The sequence below is a fragment of the Manis javanica genome, chromosome 14 (genome assembly GCF_040802235.1).
Source record: "Manis javanica isolate MJ-LG chromosome 14, MJ_LKY, whole genome shotgun sequence".
In the NCBI taxonomy this organism is placed as follows: Eukaryota; Metazoa; Chordata; class Mammalia; order Pholidota; family Manidae; genus Manis; species Manis javanica.
The window spans coordinates 2,948,220-2,967,320 of NC_133169.1; the positions used below are offsets into that span (position 1 = coordinate 2,948,220).

A 19,101-nucleotide genomic window follows, 5' to 3' on the forward strand; every position below is an offset into this window, starting at 1 on the left:
GTGGGAATGTAGATCAACACAGCCACTGTGGGAAATAGGATAGAGGTTCCCCCCCACATTTAAAATAGAACTACCATATGATCGAGTGATCCCCCTTCTGGATCGATCTGTCTGTCTATCTATCTATCTATCTATCTATCTATCTATCTATCTATCTATCTATCTATCTATCTACCTACCTACCTATCTATCTATAGATATAGATAGATATACACCAAACCCTAAGTATCCATCAATGGACGAAGATATAAAGAAAATGTGATATGTATATATGTATGGATATATATATATATACACACATACACACACACACACACACACACACACACACACACACACACACACACACATATATATATACACAGTGGATAATGTTATATAATTATAAAAATATATTATCTATAATTATATATTAGATACATTACATAATAATGATGTGTGTGTGTGTGTGTGTACATGGTCACACAGTGGAATATTACTCAGCCTTATAAAAGGAAATCCTGTCATTGTGACATAATGGATGAAACTGAATGACATTATGCTAAGTGAAATAAGCCAGACACAGAGAGAAAATACTTCATGATCTCACTTGTATATGGAATTTTGAAAAGGTGAACTCTGAAAGAAAGAAGAGTGGTTACAGGGAGCTGGTGACTGGGGGAAATGGGAAGGTGCTGGTCAAAGGACTAGGCATTCAGTTACAAGATGAACCAGTTCTGGAGACCTGACGTGTAGTATGATGACTATAGTTAATAATACTGTATTGTATACTTAAAATTTGCCAAGAGGGTGGATATTAAGTGTTCTCACCATATACAGGTGAGTTGGTGAATATGTTAATTAGCTTGATTATGGTAATAATTTTACCATTCACATGTATTTCAAAACATGACACTGTATACCTTAAATATATACAATTTTTATTTTTGATCATACCTCAGTAAATCTGGGGGGGAACCTCTTCTACAGAATATCAAGACTGAGCCCAGACATGGCTTACAGTATGACAGTATGAGTGATTGAATCAGAGACTAAAGTATTTCATGTCTCTGATTAATTACAAAAGCCACTGTAACTGTTGCAAATATTTGCTACCCTTTCTCCGTGTTTCCGCTTCTCATTCTCCTGGGTGTTTCTGTAGAATTTTGTGTATTTACTATAGAATTTATTCCATGTATTTTTGATAGTTTTAATAGAACACAGAATTATGTGTATTTCCTGACTTCTATTATTCCCCTTTTCTCTCCATGGCATCCTTCACACCCAGAAATACCCCTCATAATACCTGAAACGACCCATTACCTCAGTATCCATGATTCTATAGAATGTGGCTCTAGTAGAAAGGGTTTCAGATGAAGACATTTATTCACTGTTAACTTTTCTGAATCATTTGAAGAGATACTTTTTCCTAGCCTGTGCTTTACGAGCAAAACCAAAATCTTGCCAATTATAAGTAGCTGACAAATTGTTGTGTGCTTCTTATAAAGGGAGTTTTCCCAAGGAGAACTTGGTGCAACTGAAAACAGTTGTCATATGATAGAAATCGAATCTGTACTTGTAAAGCAAAATTTCATACGAACCACTTCATTTGAAATCTGTTGAAAAAATCTCTTAATTTTTCCAAAATACTCATGCATGAGAAAACGTTGGACTTACTAGGTAATTTGCTGCACTAGGTCTAGTCTGAACTGATAGACATGTGCACATGGCCGCTCCGCAATCAGGTTTGTCACTGTTCGCCTGTAGTAGGTAATGATCGTAGGAGGGTTACCCTCTAATAATAACTGAAGCGAGAGCGAAGAGGAACAGGGCTGCACAGACACTTTTAAGCCAGAGGGGCACGGCGTCCGGAGGCTGCCTGCCGGCGAGGGCGCGAGTCCTCAGAGGCTTGACGATCCGCTCTCGCTGGGTCAGGATGGCTTCCCGCGCACCTGCCCACCTCCCTGGCCCCTGTAGGCGGTACTGGTACGGGGTGCACGGTCCAAAGAAAATTTCCACCGCCAGCTTCGGGTCCCACAGGAACAGGGAGAACAGGTTGGGCTTCACTCCTATTTCCGAGGCGATCTCGTCCATGTAGTCCACGTACTGCACTCTGCGCCTAACACGAGGACTGTTCAGGAGTCTGAAACCAGAAGGGAAAAACATCAGAAACCTCGAGGCTGATGACAAGCTCCACGCCTCCAACCACAGTTTCCTTTAAACGCTGGTGGACCTTGTATGAGGGGATAATCCATGGTGAAAAGAATTAATAGCTATTGAGGATTTCTCCAGAAAGCCAGAGATGAAATGAGCTTTCTTGTTTTCGGTGGTTTCTAACAAAATGTCCATGCAGTGTATTTTTCACCCTCAAATCTTTCCAAGGGGCTTGGACAGTAATAGGTAGTTTTTGGAAGATTTTTGTCTTATTAATGATATTCATTTTCCAAATTCTGTACTTTGGCCAATCATTTGGTTCTCATTTGGGATATATTCTCATTTTGGTAAATAAGTGGTGAGGCATATGATATATGAATTACACAGGCCAGGTATCAGGTATGTGTGACATTAATTCAATTTTACATATTGCTGAAATGCAATTCCTGGCCCATGTTCTTAAACAAAGTTACTGGATAACTAACTATTCTTAGGATAAAGACATGATCTCAGAGAACAGGCTGTGGCACTCATATCGCAGATTCTCAGTAGATTTTTGTTGAGTAGAAGTAAGTTACATTCCCAGCCCCAATAGTTGAGAGTCATATTCCAAGGAGATTTGGTACAACCTACAAACTTTTGACCTCGTGTCAGAATTTTAATCGGATTCTGTAAATGATTTGCCAGCTCACTTCTCACAATGACTTACGTACCTACTCCTTGAAAGAATGAGACAATCATCCATTTCACCTTACATTTCACATGCTGGGCCATTCTGTATCGATTCCACCCATAAACATTCCATACATGATATTATGCTTGGTTGAGAAGAAATAAAAAGGTTAATAATGTGAGGTCTCATTTAGGCAGCTAGACTCAGATTCTTTGATGAGAAAAATGTATGACTACTTGATAGGCAAACAGCTCCAGCTAAACACTTTCAAATGACTTTCCCCAAGAAGCAAGTTTCTTACTCTTTTTCAGTTTTTTTTCTCTTCTTTCTTATGTCAGCCATCATGTCACTCACTGAAGGCAATTTGGTCAATCCTAGGAAAGAAATTCCAAATTTGAACCTGGCTTTCTTATTGAAGTTGATCCCCTGGGGTCAGTGTGGTGGAGGCCAGCATGGGTGAGGTCGCCCAGGTATGGGGGAGGTGGGTGCAGAGTTGCTCTGGAATGCCCTCCACCCGACCGTGCTTTACCACATGCACGTGCCACACGAATGCAAAGGTACGTCCTTTCAGGAGTTCACACTTTGACTTGCAGACCTCAAACCCCACAAGGAAGGATGAAAGGGAGTCACATCCAACCCACAAGACACGAAGTAGCATGTGTGTCATCCCGTTACCCGAGTATTCACTTTCACTTTCCTTTAGTCAGTTACCCTTTTACCTTTATGTTATGACTTCGTTGACAGGTAGATATTGTAGCTACTAACCGTGACTCATGTCTACTGACTGGTTTTGTTGGACAGAGATGTAGTCCTAATTTTCCATCCTAACTCATGGAAGGGCACCTTCCTACAACTCTCCTTGCATTTCTTTCATGGGTGACAGCCTACAGTTTGAGAAGCACAGAATGTTCCAGAAAAATAGGGGAAACTTTTAAAATGAGAAGCAAACAAGTAAGCAGAATGATTACAGTGTGATTGGCATCATTTCATAAAGTTAGGCTTTGAATCTGTCTTCATCAGTTTTATTCCCAACATTAAAAGTAATGCTATGGTAAAGAATAAAATGATTACAACAGTGGCTGATCTTCATTCGTTCATTCAGTATTTATTGGATGCCCACAAAAGCCAAAGGACTTATTGTTAATTCTTTCCACCCTACGAAATGCATGTAAGAATTCCCACTTCCCATAAATGAGGAAATGGTGGAGGTCAAGTGACCTGTCAAGATCATGAATCCACTACGTGAAGGAGCTGGCTTTCAATTCTGGGCTTGTTTCATTACAAAGCTCTTTTAATTGTGCTGTGGTACGATTCCAGTTCCTCTGTGGCTCTGCCATAATTCTTATACTTCACATAGTTCAGAAGTCATCATTGTGACTCTGCTTGTCCTCTTTATATTTCAAACTTGCGAGAGAGACAAAAACAATGCTTCCTTTAGTTATGTTCCTTACAGAATGAGCCTTGCAGCGCTGGGAAGTGGGGTGACTCATTTTCCAGCTATGCTTTAGGTAGAGACCCCTCTTCTACCCCCCTCACTTCTATCCTGTGCACCTCCCTGAAGAGCTCTAGAAAATTATTTGCCAATAAGATGTCATTTATTGATAGTTCAAGGTAGTAGTTCTTTAACCTTCATTTTAATAAGGAATCCTAAAGATTAAATAACTGTCAAACACTGAAGTAACGAATCTCAAGTGGCAAAAGCTCAGATACCAGTGAAGGTGATTTCAAGTATGTTTTGCAGCTGGAGGCCTTGGCAGTGCCTCTGATAACTGTCTGCATCTGTTCTAAGTGTGCACGAGGTCAGCACATACCCTTGAATACACGTGCAGCCCACCGGCTCTGGAGTTCTGATGTGGGCATGGTGGCTCCCACCGGCTGGAGGATGCCAATGAAGGCTAGCGTTGGTTTCTCTAGCCGAGGAGGGAAGACAAACTTAAACATGGAGAGCTGGCTGTCCAGAACCGTTGAGTTATTTTCCAAAAAGGGGAAAGAGAAAGCATATCCAGTGGCAAAGATAATTACATCAATGTCCTCTTCTGTGCCATCTTCGAAGATGGCAGATGTCTCTGTAAACTCTCTCACATTCGGTTTTATCAGAACTTTTCCAGAAATTATGTGGTTGGGTAGATCATCGCTGAAAGTAGCTTGATGGCTCAGAAATCTGTAGAATAAAAATGGAAATCCAGGAAAATCAGTCTATGTCTGTTTGGAAAGCAGTTGAGCTAAGAAAATACTTCTCGGTTGAGCTAAAAAATGAAAGACCTATGTTTTTGTTTTATAAAATATTTCTTTTCCTCAATACCTTTTCTGATTTACTTACTGAACAAACATTCTGTATTTATCAGAATGCAAATATTGATTTGATGCTTTTTATACACAAAGAAAAGATTTGGAAATGTGTTAAGTTTTCACACAAGTGAGGCATTGATATTCCTTTCAAACAATTTTTGGGGGAGAGATTTTTAGAAGCAATTGGTTTGAAGTATTTGTATTGGACCAGGAAAATTAGGTCATGTTCTGATTTCCATTTTGAGAACCCACATACCATTTTTATAAATGTTACCAACATTATTTAATTTTAACACCATTCAGTCTTCCTGCTTCCATACTGAACTCTCTCCAATTTCTCCCCCACTCAGCCACTTCAGTGATGACTTCTAAAATGTAAAACTATTACCCCCATGGGTTTCTATTTCACTAAAAATAAAATTCAAAGTTATTACCATGCCCTAGTCCTAAAACCAGTATGTGATCTACCCCTGCCCCGCCCTCTCTGGACTTAGTTCCTACCACTTCCCCCTTCCCCAGGACTCTAGCTACACTGGGCTCACTGCCCTTCCTTGGATAAATTGTGCTCATTCCTGCGTTTGAACCGTTCCTTCTATCTAGAATGTCATTCTCTCAGATCCCAGTCCATCTTCTCCCATCGTATAAGCCTTCCACAGCCACCCCCTCTAAAAGATTTCTCTCCCAGCCCTGCTTAACGTTTTTTCATTGCAGAGTTACTTCACGACCATTGCATTAGACCTTGACTTGTTGGTCTCTGTCCTACTACGAAGGAGGCCAGCAGGAGCTAGGACTCTATCAGGCATCATCACCATTCCATTCCCCACACCCAGACCCTACTTGACCATGTATTAGGAACTCAGAAATACTTGCTAAGTTTATCCAGGCTGTACAGATACTCAGTTTTATCCATTTTCCCATTTATACCTCACAAAAGACAGGTGGATAGGGATTACATTTTCCCAACATAAAAAAAAAGAGAGGAAAAATACAAAATTACCCTAAGGTTATATGGAAGGTAGGCACTATAGGTTTGTGATAAGACTAGATGGGTGTTGGCAGGTCCAATGATCTTAACTAAATATATATTTTTTATCAGTGAAGACAAAATGGCTTTAGCAGTCATGATTCCAATAAAATATTGTAAGTGAAGTGTATTTCCAGGCATGCTTTGGAGATATTGTGGGCTTGGTTCCAGACCACTGCAATAAAGTGAATATCTCAATAAAGTGACTAAAGTGAATGTTTTGGTGTCCCAGTGCACATAAAAGTTATGTTTACACTATACTGTAGTCTGTTAAGTGTGTAATAGCATTATGTCTACAGAGACAATGTACATACCTTAATTAAAAAATACGTATTGCTAAAATTGCTGAATATAATCTGAGCTTTCAGTGAGTCATTAATCTTTTTGCTGGTGGAGGGTCCTGCCTTGATGTTGATGGTTGTTGTCTGGTTAGGGTGTGGTTGCTGAAGGCTGGGGTGGCTGCGGCAATTTCTTAAGACAGCAGTGAGATTTGCTGCATCGAGTGACTCTCCTCTTCATGAGTGATTTCTCTGTAGTATGTGATGCTATCTGACAGCATTTTACCCACAGCAGAACTTCATTCAAAATTGGAGTCAGCCCTCTCAAACCCTGCTGCTAAGTTTATGGAATGTTCTAAGTCCTTTGTTGTCATTTCAACAATCTTTATAGCTCCTTCACCAGAGTAGATTCCAGCTCAAGAATCCACTTTCTTTGTTCACCCATAAGACCTCCTCCTCTGTGCAAGTCTGGTCACGAGATGTCAGCAGTTCGGCCCCATCTCCAGGCCGTGGGTCTGAGTCTAGCTCTCCACATCCGCAGTCACTTCCTCCCCTGAAGCCTTGCGCCCCTCAAAGTCATCCCTGAGGGTCAGAGTCAATCTCTGCCAAACACTTGTTAATGTTAATATTTTGACCTCTTCCCGTGAATCATGAATGTTCACAATGGCACCTAAAATGATGAGTCCTTTCCAGAAGCTTTTTAATTTACTTTCCCAGCTCCATCAGAGGAATCACTATCTATGGCAGGTGTAGTCTTACAAAATGCATTCCTTAAACAATAAGACTTGAGAGTCTAAGTGACTCCTTCATCCATGGGGTGCAGAACGGCTGTTGTGTCAGCAGGCATGAAAGCAGCACTAATCCCATTGTCCATCTCCATCAGAGCCCCTGGGTGGTCAGGTGCATTGTCAACGAGCAGTAATGTTTTGAAAAGAATCTTCTTTTCTAAGAGCGGTAGGTGTCAACTGTAGGCTGAAAATACTCAGCAAACCATGTTGTAAAGAGATATGTTATCACCAGGCTTTGATCTGTTCCCAGAGCACAGGCACAGTAGATTTAGCATAATTCTGAAGGACTTTAGGATTTCCAGAATGGTGAATGAACACTGGCTTCAACTAAGCTCACCAGCTACATTAGCCCAGAACAAGAGCGTGAGTCTGTCCTTTGAGGCTTTGAAGCCAGGCACCGACTTCTCTCTAGACATGAAAAGTCCTAGATGGCATCTTCTTCGGATATAAGGCTCTTTTGTCTATATTGAAAATCTGTTGTTTAACATAACTACTTTCATTAATGATTAGAGCTACATCTTCCAGGTAACTTGCTGCGGCTTCCCCATCAGCACCTGCGGCTTCACCTCCACTTTTCTGTTATGGAGACAGCTTTCCTCCTTGAACCTCAGGAACCAACCTCTGGTAGCTTCAGACTTTTCCTCTGCAGCCTCCTCCCCTCTCTCAGCCTTCCCAGAATCGAAGAGTTAGGGCCTTGCTCTGGACGAGGCTTTGGCTTAAGGGAATGCTGTGGCTGACCTGATCTTTATCCAGACCACTAAAACTGTCTCCGTATCAGGAATAAGGCTGTTTCGCTTCCTTATCAACTGTGTGTTTACTGCAGGAGCACTTTTAATTTCCTTCAGGACTTGTCCTTTGCATTCACACTGGCTAATTATTTGGTGCAAGAGGCCTGGCTTTCGGCCTGTCTTGGTTTTCTACATGCGTTCCTCACTAAACTCATTTCTAGCTTTTGAATTAAAGTGAGAGACATGCAGCTCTTCCTTTTCTTAACCAGTTAGAGGCCTTTGTAGGGTTCGTAACTGGCCCAATTTCAATATTGTGTCTTGGGGAATAGCGAGGCCCGAGGAGAGGGCGATTGGTGGAGGGGTCAGGGTGCACGCATTTACAGATTAAGTCTGCATCTTATATGGGTGCAGTTCATGGTAACGCAAAATAATTTCAATAGTACCATCAAAGATCACTGATCACAGATCACCATAGCAAATGCAGTAACAGTGAAAAGTTTGAAATATTGTGAGAATCACCAAAATGCAGCACAGAGGCCTGAAGTGTGCAAATGCTCTTGGGAAAAGGGCCCTGATGGATTGCTCAGCACAGGGTTGCCACAGACCTTCAATTTGTATAAATTGCTACATCTTTGAAACACAATGAAGCACAATAAAATGAGGTCTGCCTGTATATTCTTTGTACTTGGGTGAATACATTCTCACTAAAGGGAAAGTCATTTTACTTTCCTAACAGTTTCAAGCAAAATTTTATTCTATTTTATACATATTTATATTAATCATATAATGTATGTTTATATTTATCCCACTTTTCCTCTTTTCCACTTCATGGGTATTTCTTCCTAGTTTGTACTCAAGGACTCAGTGAGACCCGCGTTTCCCCTTTCCTCATGCCTATTATCCTTGCAGATTTCTGCTGGGTCTTCAGGTGGCAGACCTTCAGCCCACCTCCATCATTTTCATTGTCTTGTTGAGGGGATTTTTCTGGTTCCATTATGTATTTCTTGTGGTTCAATTCCCAGAGCAGACCACTGTACATTTCAGATGCAGACAAAACATGTTTTGTGTACCACAGTTGGGTAACCTTTACGTATTTGCAGCGAACTTCCTAGTAAGTCTTGCCTTTTTTGAGTCTGGGGCACAGGAGTGGATAGGTTCACTCTCCCAGCTCACCTGCTTGCCGCCTGTGAGGAGGGGCACACAGGAGGGGTCTGGGTCCCTGTGGGCTCACTGTCCCCAACACCGCTGATCATTCCCTCTTGGGATCCTCCACCCTCTCCCCGTTTCCCTGCCCTGAGCACCAATCTTTCCTCCTCAGCGTTCTCAATAGCTGCCCTTCTTCACCTGCCCCTCCCAGGGTGGCCGGTTCTCAGAGCCAGGCAAGGGCTCTGCCAGGAGCATGTCTCTCATACACAAACCACCCAGGCCGAGTCTGTAGCCAGCCAACTAGTTACCTTGGTCTGACATACCAAGCCAGTATTTCCCCTGTCGTACATCATCCCTGGGTCGGGCATAGGCGACCAGAGGCCACTCTGTAGCCCAGAGCCTGCTGGAATTACTTGAACCAGCCAGTCCTGAACTCTGTCCTGTCCTGCCTTGCCTCCCAGGGAAGGCCTGGTAGAGGCTCCAGCCTCGCTTTCCCCTCGCTCCTCCCGTCTCACCAAACCCGGGGCTGCCGTGGGGCCACATGGCTTGGCGAGTCCCCTTTTCTCAGGAAATTGAAGTAATAACTTTCTCTTTCAATGGCATTCACTTCTCCATGTCTTCCCTCTTTCACCTCCGTAAATTAAAACCCCACAAGGATATTTTCAATATAGTCAGAAAATTAATAATATAACAAAAACAACACAAGCTTGTTGGGATTTACTATGTGCTGGGTACCAGCATCAGCGACACATGTATCTCCCTCTTTAATGCTCACAACAACCCTCTGCGTTGGGAAAGTGGGGCACAGTTAGGTAAATCTGACATTACCGCACAGCGGGTAAGTGCTGAAGCTGGGGTTCAAACCACAGCTGTCTGGACTCAGAGTTCTATTCAAGGTAAAAAGCGTGTGTTGCATTTCAGAGGCCTCTCCTCTCCCCAGCTCTCCCATCGTATTGCTGGAATCCTCCCAGATTCCTGATTCTTTTGGTCAGAAAAATGGTTTAAATTATGTAATATCCTTTCTGCTCCTCGTTGACCATCCGAAGGTCTCAGAGTCCAAACAAGAAGTGAATGGTAGCTGGAACACGTGAGGGGCAGGGACACCCAAAGCTGCCCCCTTATCTTGAAATGCACTTTCTTTCCTCTAAGGTGAGTGAATAGAATGACCCAAAGCAACGGGAGGAAGGAAGGGCTGCCCAACATTCGCCTATGGTCGTGGAAGCCTATTTCAAGGTGGTAAAGCATGACCTCTGCTGGATCCCTGAGTTCCAAGTCTGACCTGCTGACTCCAGAAGACAGGCAAAATTCCTTTGCAAAAAGGCTAGAACATACCTGTGTTGGGGTAGCAAGCCATAAATGCTGTGGTTAAACCGAGTGTTTAACTTGTTCTCTGCCCATCTGTTGATCAAGAACGTAGGGTAAAATTTGTTGAGGACAGAATTAAAGCGAGTGAAGAGAACTGTGTCCATCGGCATCCCATTATCCCAGACCCGGTTCCAGATCCAGGCGCCCCGCCTCGTGCTCAGAAACACCTAGGAGAGAATGCGAGCAAGTGAAAAATGGGTCACTCACGGTATAACTAGCAGCTTCTCTTCAAAGGGTCCTTCTCTCAGGTTTTCAGCTCTGTCTCCTGTGGCTCAGGAGCAGGAATGGAGGGCCCCTGTGTTCTCAGACAGGCGTGCCAGCAGGTACAGGGGCACTCGCTCACTCACACATCTGCCTGCGGCTCATAGCCCCGGCCCTCTGCCCCCGCCGGCCTCTGAAGCCCACCCACTCTCCCTCTGAGCCTTCTCCAGAGCAGCGTTGGATGCCCGCAGTGTGTTAAGTTCCAAACTCCAGATGAACGCAGTGGTGCAGTGAGATGCGAGATCAGCAGATTGACACGTAAGATCACATCCATCTGCAGATCACAGTATTATAGTACCTAGAACACCAGTTAATCTGTCCCTAGATATCTACGTATGGCAGAAATCAAAGGTGGGAGATGGTGTCAATAGCCACGTCAGTGAAAAATAAAGGGATTTTAGAAATGGTTTTCTGGTATGGTCATTTTTGTAAGTCTTGGCAGAGATAATGAAGCCTCTACCACACTCTGGTCATTCACTAAAGTTTGAAATATTTACTTCTTAAATTTAATGAATTTACTTTTAATCAGACATATCCCCAATTCCCCCCTCCCTGTTCACCTGTTTCATTAATCTCCCCATCTCCTCCCTTACAGCAACCAGCAGTCTGTTCTCTGTGTCTGTGAGCTTATTTCTGTTTTACTTGTTTGTTCATTTGATTTGTTTTTAGATTCCACATATAAGTGAAATCATATGGTATTTGTCTTTCTCTGACTTATTTCAGTAAGTATAATGCCCTTTAGGTCCTTCTACGTTGTCACAAATGGCAAGATTTCATTCTTTTTTATGGTTGAGTAATAATCCATCATGTACATGTCCCATACCTTTTTATCCATTCATTTATAGATGGACATTTAGGTTGCTGCCATATTTTGGCTATTGTAGGTCATGCTATGGTAAACATAGGGGTGCCTATATCTTTCTGGATTAGTGACTATGTTTTCTTCAGGTAAATTCCCAAAAGTGCAATTGCTGAGTTGGCTGGTAATTCTATTTCCCGTTGTTTTTGACACCTCCATACTGCCTTCCTTAGTGGCTGCACCGATTTGCAATCCCACCCATAGCACAGGGGGAGGGGGCTGTTTTTACCCAATTCTCACTTTTTTTTTTAATTGGAATGCACTACCATGATGTCTACCAAGAAAACAGGTGTGAAGAGTCAGTTAACAACCAGGACTGAAGCAGGGTGTGGGTACACACCACACACATTTCATACAATGCTTCATGCAATGCTCACGCCTCGGAGGGCAGTGGGCAGGTTGCATCTCAGAAAGAGAATTTCAGGCAGCAAACCTGTGCAGCTGCGTGACTGAGCTCGACCGCTAGGTCAGCCCCAGAATTTCCAATGCCGACCACGATGGTCTTCTTTCCCCGAAATTTCTCTGCGTTCTTGTATTCCCAGCTGTGGAGATATTGGCCCTTGAACCTCTGGATTCCTGTTGGCAAGAATAAGAATTGCCCAAGCTGTGGTCATTATTTCATTTTCTTTAACCGCTGGCATATTCTAAAGCTCACTACTGAACTCGAAGTCCCTTCTATTCAAACCTCGTATTTGCGGATCTACTGTTGCTGGTCTGTGGTCTGTGCCTGCCCGACATCCTCAGAAAGAATGAATCCTCCTACAGCTTTGTTCTAGACCATAAATTCTTTGCCCAAATTCCTAGCTTTCTAAGAAACCCAGATATCTCATTTCTGCCTCCCCTTTACTTCTTTGTACGTTGCCACGCCTTTAGAGAGGAGCCCGGCTCCTGTTTAAGCGATCCGTCTCCTTATCCTGCATCCGCATTATTTACAGCTACCAGACCCACGTCCCGTCTGCTTCGCCGGCCCAGGCTGCACCCTGTCTGGTCTCTTTGCGGCTCTTCCTGGGCCCAGGACACCGTGCTGCTCACACCATTATCTCTGCCTTCCTCCTGGGGGCAGACGTTCCCACATCACCCACAGAATCTGAAGCTGATGTGATGTAAGGGCTCCTTATTTTTGCCAGAAATGAGCTCTGACTTAGAGACCCCGTATGGCAGAGCCATACAAACTGGCTGACTTTGCAGATTTCCACTTTGTAAAAAGTACACTGGGGTCTGCGCCGGGGGGCTTCCTGTGCTCCTCCTGTGACACTGGCAGCCTGTCTGGTCTGTAGTGTGGCTCAGTCCCTGCCTTCTTCCTTTTTCCTACAGAATCTGCCCCAAATTTCCACTTTCCTTTGGACCCAGCTCCTCAGTCATCACCTAGTGAACGCCTGGCATGTGTCTAGTTGTTTCCAAACTCCATCTTTGTTCAGATCGATTGTCAATCCAACTTCCGTTTGCAGCTGTGTCAGCCACTCCCCCCGCCCCGGCCCCACTGCAGACCCTCTCTCTCCCTGCAGATAACCTTCTTTTCCTTGCTTTTATGAAACAGCAAAGATCTTAGGTTCTCTCCTCAAAACTAAAAAGCTGCTGTTTCCGTCCATCCTTCCTCGATCTCCTCTCCTCAGGAGAAAATGTTTCTCTTCTGTTCCGAAATGAACCCTTTGCAGTGCAGGCCAGTGTGGGAGGAGACTTGGAGGCCAAGTACCCCAGGCTGAATCTCAGTTTGTTCACTACCAGCAGCATCCGAAACGAGTAAGTGGAAATCGCTCTGCGCAGCTTGCAGGCACGGTGCCAGGATGCCCTGAAATGGTCCTACAGCACAGGAAGTATTTGAAAAATAAGCTGAATGCCCTTTGAATGTCTTCCGTCCCATCCTGTCTTCTCCCATTTTCGGTGAGCGCTTCTGTGGCCTGGGCGCCGGTGGCCCCCTCCGTCGCTACCTCACCCAGTGGGGTCAGCTCTCCCACAGCCTCCCTGCCTCAGGGGAGGCCACCCCGTGGCCCAGGCCGGCAGCCTCGGAGGGTCCCTGACGCCTCTGTCACATGGCCCGTGTGGTGCGGCTGCAGATTCTGTCGTCTCTGCATTCAAGCTATATCCAGGGCCCGGGTACTTCGTGACACTCCGACTGCCACCACCCTGTCCAGACCCCCCTAGTTCCCCACCGGAACCGGGCCAAGGGCCTTGTCCAGGGTCTGCAGGCTCCCACCTTTACCACCCGTTTCCCCAACCATTTCCAGCACAGCAGCCAAAGTGCTTGGAGCCACTCCTGTGCCCGACCCTCCGCCTGGCATCACCTCCTTCTGCTCTTTCTTCTGTGCCCGTCACAGAGGGGCTGTTGGGCACATGCCCTCCTCATGGCCGTTGGCATGCTCTTCTGCCCACATGCTGTCCCGCGACATCAGTATTGCTTCCTCAACCCTGCTGGGTATTTGCTCAAGTGTCCCTTTCTCGCACAAGTCTTACCTGGCCACCTTCTGTCATCTTGCGTCCCACCCCATCCTTGGCGCCTCCCCTTTCCCTGCACAGTAGCCACCCCCCCAGTGTCCATTCCATCTGTGTCTGTCTCCATCCACTGCCACGCATGCTGCTTGAGGATAGAGGTTTTGCCTATTTTGTTCTCTGCTTTTTGAGCTTCTCTTTGAGCCTCTGCTGCTCAACAGGTGTTTCTTGAAGACATGTTGAATGAATGAATACAGGCATATTGAAATCTCTAGTGAACTAAGCTCCGAGCCCATATACCTCTCTGGACCAGTGTTAACCTTCTCTCTCTTCCCTTTCATGGAACAGACACTCACAGTGGTGGACATGGAGGCAGGCTAGCATCTCCTGAGGACTGCAGAGGAGCCTCAGGTACCCCCCAACCTTGAGAAGACTGAGTATATGTCCTGTTTCTAGAGATAAAACAGGAAGATCTCATGCAGATGAATATTTATACTCAGGGTGCTTAAGCTTCCAAATAGCAAATGATAGCCCTGCTGTCTCTTCTAAGATGTGTAGTGACATTGGCATGTAGCTACTTATATTCATCATGCCAGGCATATACATACACATTCAGGAATAAAGCTAAATCTTAACATACTTCCTGTAGCTTTGGTCTTACTATTTATGCCATACTATTATCAACGCAAAACAATTCTCACATTTTATCTCCCAATTGTGGTAAAATGTAGCCTCATTTTTTTTTAAATAGCTCAGACCTGGTGGTGATAGGGTATTAGTGATATTTATTTTCAATTTTATGACATTATGTGTTATCTGAATGGACCTTGAAACAGGGTGCACTACTTCAGTGGGGGCCCAGGGCAGGCCACCCAAGATGTGCCGCTTTGGCTTATCTATTACTTTGAATTAAACAATGGGAGAAATGGCAGAGGTGGGAGGGCTTCTCTGTCCTCTGTCCCCATCATCTTGAAACCAGGAAATGAATCTCCCCTGTGAAAGAAAGACACCCCCCCCTGCTCTGGAGCAGAGAAGGCAGCCTTCTCACCAGAGGTAGGGTGTTTAGAGTGTAGATGGCTGTATAAACAACAACTGTTACTTTTACTAATCAACTGCACCAACCCAAATGCTGTTTGGAATTCCTTACTAACTGAAGCTCCCAAACCTGAGTTTTCTTTGTCCTGACAATTCCTCACAGATTTATGTTTGCCTAAAGTGTATAAAAGCCGCCCGCTTTGATCATTGCTTTAGCCTCAATTATATATTATTGGGCCTCTGTACATACATAATTAAACTTGATTTTTTTTTTCTCCTGTTAATCTGTCTCATCTCATTTTGATTCTTAAACCACCTAGCAGAGCCTTGAAGGGTAGAGGAAATTTCTTCCTCCCCAACACTTTATAAAAATAACATTTGTTTTGAAAATAAGATGACTTCGATAGTCACAAATTTTCTGCAAAAATAACAGCAGCAATGTTAAAAGCCCACACACCACAGTGTCTTAGCCTTCAGGGCGACACACCTGGGAAGTCCTGGAGCGGCAGGAAGGGCTCGCTGTAAAGACCGGTGCACACCAGGACCCCATCAAAGACGTAGGGCTCCTGCCTCCCTCCGGCCTCCACCACCACATGCCACTGTCCTGTGCACGAGAAGTCGGAGCACTTCCTCACACTGCTCACCTTCGACTGAAAACGAGACAGACTCACCCGTGGTGCCTGTGCCCTCCTGCCCTCCTGCCCTCCTGCCCAGGGGACTCGTAGCTTCTTCCTGTGAGTTAGGTTGGCCACAGCCACCCTCTTCTGGGGTCTTACGGAAGAGTTCCTTGATAACCAGTTTACCTACCAGGCCTTTCTGAGTACGGACATAGCCCGCTTTGTTCCCAAGCAATACCAGGTCTGGCCCAGGATGGCATGTCAGCCCACCGACCATACTCCTCTCCTGAAGGAGGTGAGGACAGCAGGCCTGCTGACTTCCCTGGAGGAGCATGTGAAGCTGGCCCCTAGGCGGACTGCATGCCCGGCCACACCCCGCTCCGGCCTGGCCGTTGTGCCTACCAGGGAGGGTCCCCACGATGCTGAGGGTTTTCTGCCCACTCACCAGAAAGCGGATGTGCTTCAGAAGGTGGAAGTGTCTGACGTACATCCTGAGGTACTCCATGATTTTGGAGTTGTGCAAGTAGTTGGGGAAGTGGTCAGGGAACGGGTAGTCGCTGTATGTTGTCATCTCCTTTGACGTGTTGCTGGTGGCAGATTCATAGATACTTGGCCTGCCACCTTTAGTGTCCTCCTACCAAGAAGAAAAGGACTCTGGCTGCCTTTCAGAATGCAAGAGTAACAGTCACAGGGTAAAGCCCTTCACCAGTCAAATTTCAAGGCTCCTGGGATGAACCCCTTCAAATAAAGTAATCGCTTTCCCATTATGTCGCTAAGAGATAAGATACCTCGTGGTCAGTAATTTAAAAGAGCAAATAATTTCATTGGGCATGAAAGAAGGTGGGAAGAACACGAAAAAGATATGAACAAAAAGTATATGCAGACCACCAGGGAGTGATGGTAGGAAGGGGAAGACGGGGCGGCAGCTCTGCCTGCAGCACTTGAAGGGCTGGGGTCCCAGGCGGAGGGTGCCTGGGAAGCCTGGCTGTTTGCAGCGACTGATAAAGCAGAGAGCATAATTGCACTACACTTTCTCTTTCCCCTTCGTTTTTACTGGTGATTTTCTTCTACTAACAAAAGCAGCACAGGTTTATTATGTTTCATAGAAATTTTTTTTAGATTTTTTGATGTGGTCCTTGAGAGATATCATTGCATGGCTTGGACGAGGAAACGGACATCAAATCATTTCTCTGAGTCTATTTCTTCACGTATAAGTAAGTGCTCACCTGCCTCACAGACTTGTTGTGGAGACCAAACAATGCCTATAAAATGCTTTAGAAACCTTTCACCGGAAATCAGCAATTGCATGCAGCGTGATCAGACCAGGGGTGGTGCACACACAGGTACTGGGCGCCAGGCTGGGAGCTGGGAGCAGCTCTCCTAGGCATGTCTGATTCAGTCTGGGTCCAGCCAGGGGCATGGGATCCACTCTCAATATTTGAAGCAGGGAATGTAATGCAGGGAATTGGTCACACAGGTAATAGAAGACCGGAAAGGCCCACAAGATGCCAGTGAGACGTCCCAGAGGTTAGCAAAGGCAGGCAGCCACCACACCGCTGGGAGAGACCCTGGCAGTTAACAGGTGGGTGGCTCCCACCTTCCTTCTGCTCCCCCCCATGGCGCCCACGGAGGCCACGTGGCCCAGGGCTATCATTGTACGATGGAGAAGGGCCGCTTGATCACATCGGACTTTGATACAGACCAGAAACTGTTACTGCGCTAAGCTCTTGAGATTTCAGCATGTGTGTCTGTGGGACAGTTATGTTAGTTGCCATGACGAATGCATATGTATTATTAGGCTGATGGTAAAGCTCTAAGATCAAGTACCAGTATGTACGTGAAGCTGAAGCCAAGAGGGGATAAGGAGGAATCCTAAGAACTCTCAACAAGGTGAAAGACCAGGTTGAGAACAGAGTCGCATTACTGAGAAGGAAAAGCAGAGAAGGAAAGAGAGGCAATCACAGAAACTAGGGACAAGCATCTCATAAAAGGAGTTCTGTTTTTAACATTGTTAGATCCTCTTGAGAAGGGAAGAAAAATTAGGACAGGAAGTCCATTCGATCTGACAGCTTTGGGAACGGCAGCAAGAGTCGTCAGGCAGCGCTGGGATGACCTTCAGGGAGCTGGACAGCGCAGAGCCGGCATGCGATTCTGCTCACGAGGCCCGCCTCTGCAAAGGAGCATGGCCGGCTGGACATCGTCCTTGGGGCAGGGAAGGGCGGGTAGTCAATGCACAGGTGGAGGCACTGATGAAAGTAATGACTGTGCTGCTACATGAAGGGGAAGTCAGTGTTTTGATCCTTGCATTTCCATTTCCCAGATACGGAAAACATATCACACGTATGGAAGCGCAAATTTCCTCAAACTCACCTCATATCTCCACAGTCCTCCAATGTCATCGCTTTCTTCAAAACAGGTGGGCTGCAGTCCCTCCTCCAGGCAGATCTTAATGGCGCCCAATCCACTGACCCCAGCACCGATCACCGCGATTCTTTTTCCCGGCATTGTGTCCTCGATCAGGAGACTTACTAGTGTAAAATCAGACTCTTACTGCCGTGTAACTTTTTCTAGAATGCAAGATCATCAGGATTTTTTGTTTTTTCTAAAATTACTAGCTAATGTATTTAAGCCATGTCCTGCTCGAAGCTCTCTGGGTGACAGAACCCCTACTTTGCTCAAGACTTTCTCATGTTCAAGTGCAGAGTAGATTGTTTTAATAAAAATGTGACCCCCTAAAGTTTTCTTGGCCATAGGACTTTATTTCTACATTTCTTTTTTGATAGCTTCCTTTTAGGAAGAATACATTTACACACACACACACACACACACACACACACACACACACACACACACACACACTTCTCCATGTGCATATTTTATCCAAACTTTTCATTCTTTCTGCTACTTTATCTGCTTGGGTCCTTTTGCAAAGTTAACTTTTGATTTAGGCCAGAGAATCCCTACTTTTGCCAATGCCTTGAAGCAAGAGGCTTCATACCAGAGGTTAATATTCTGCTGCACATTCATCTAGTAAACATTCATTGGGAACTTACTATGTGCCAGACACTACTTTCATGGGGCAGAAACAGCAGGAAACAGGCACAGTTCTTTGAGGACATTCTAATGAGGCAGAGACTAAACATGTAAATAAGTAATAAGCCAGATGCTGATAACGTGCTATGGAGAAAACTGAAACAGGGCAGGGCCTCTAGGGAATACAGGACCCAGCATTGTATATAATCTGGTCGAGGATGGGGGTTCACTGGTGACATTCAAGCAGGAAATGAGGGGCCAAGCCACATGACCATCTGAAAGAGAATTCCAAGCAGAGCGTCAGAAATGGACACACACTGGACAGAGAAAATGGGAAGCCCTGTGAGGGGGCACCTGAGGGGCTTAGGGGTATAATGAGGTCAGAGAGGAAGTGTTAGGCATCGGTGTCTGTGTGAGAATGAGTGGAGGAGGTCAGAGGAGGCAG

At 45.1% G+C, this 19,101-nt stretch overlaps 2 protein-coding genes across 4 annotated transcripts in view; one reads left to right on the top strand and one right to left on the bottom strand.

Annotated features, from left to right (window-relative positions):
* Positions 1-19,101, top strand: part of FAM78B (family with sequence similarity 78 member B) — a 310,016-nt gene that overhangs the window by 71,450 nt on the left and 219,465 nt on the right. For all 3 annotated transcript variants that reach the window (XR_012124877.1, XR_012124896.1, XR_012124909.1), the window contains one exon: positions 10,209-11,092. The gene's annotated coding sequence lies outside the window, so the exon portion shown is untranslated. Of the gene's footprint in view, positions 1-10,208 lie in introns of those variants that run through there.
* On the bottom strand, positions 1,440-18,246 carry LOC108392592 (flavin-containing monooxygenase 5-like). The gene is made up of 8 exons (XM_037023980.2): positions 17,994-18,246; positions 16,069-16,257; positions 15,494-15,656; positions 11,978-12,120; positions 10,392-10,591; positions 4,618-4,967; positions 3,108-3,180; positions 1,440-2,122 (listed from the first exon to the last, which is right to left on the bottom strand). The coding sequence occupies exons 1-8, from the start codon at positions 18,126-18,128 to the stop codon at positions 1,768-1,770; spliced, it is 1,608 nt and encodes a 535-aa protein (XP_036879875.2). The 5' UTR covers positions 18,129-18,246; the 3' UTR covers positions 1,440-1,767.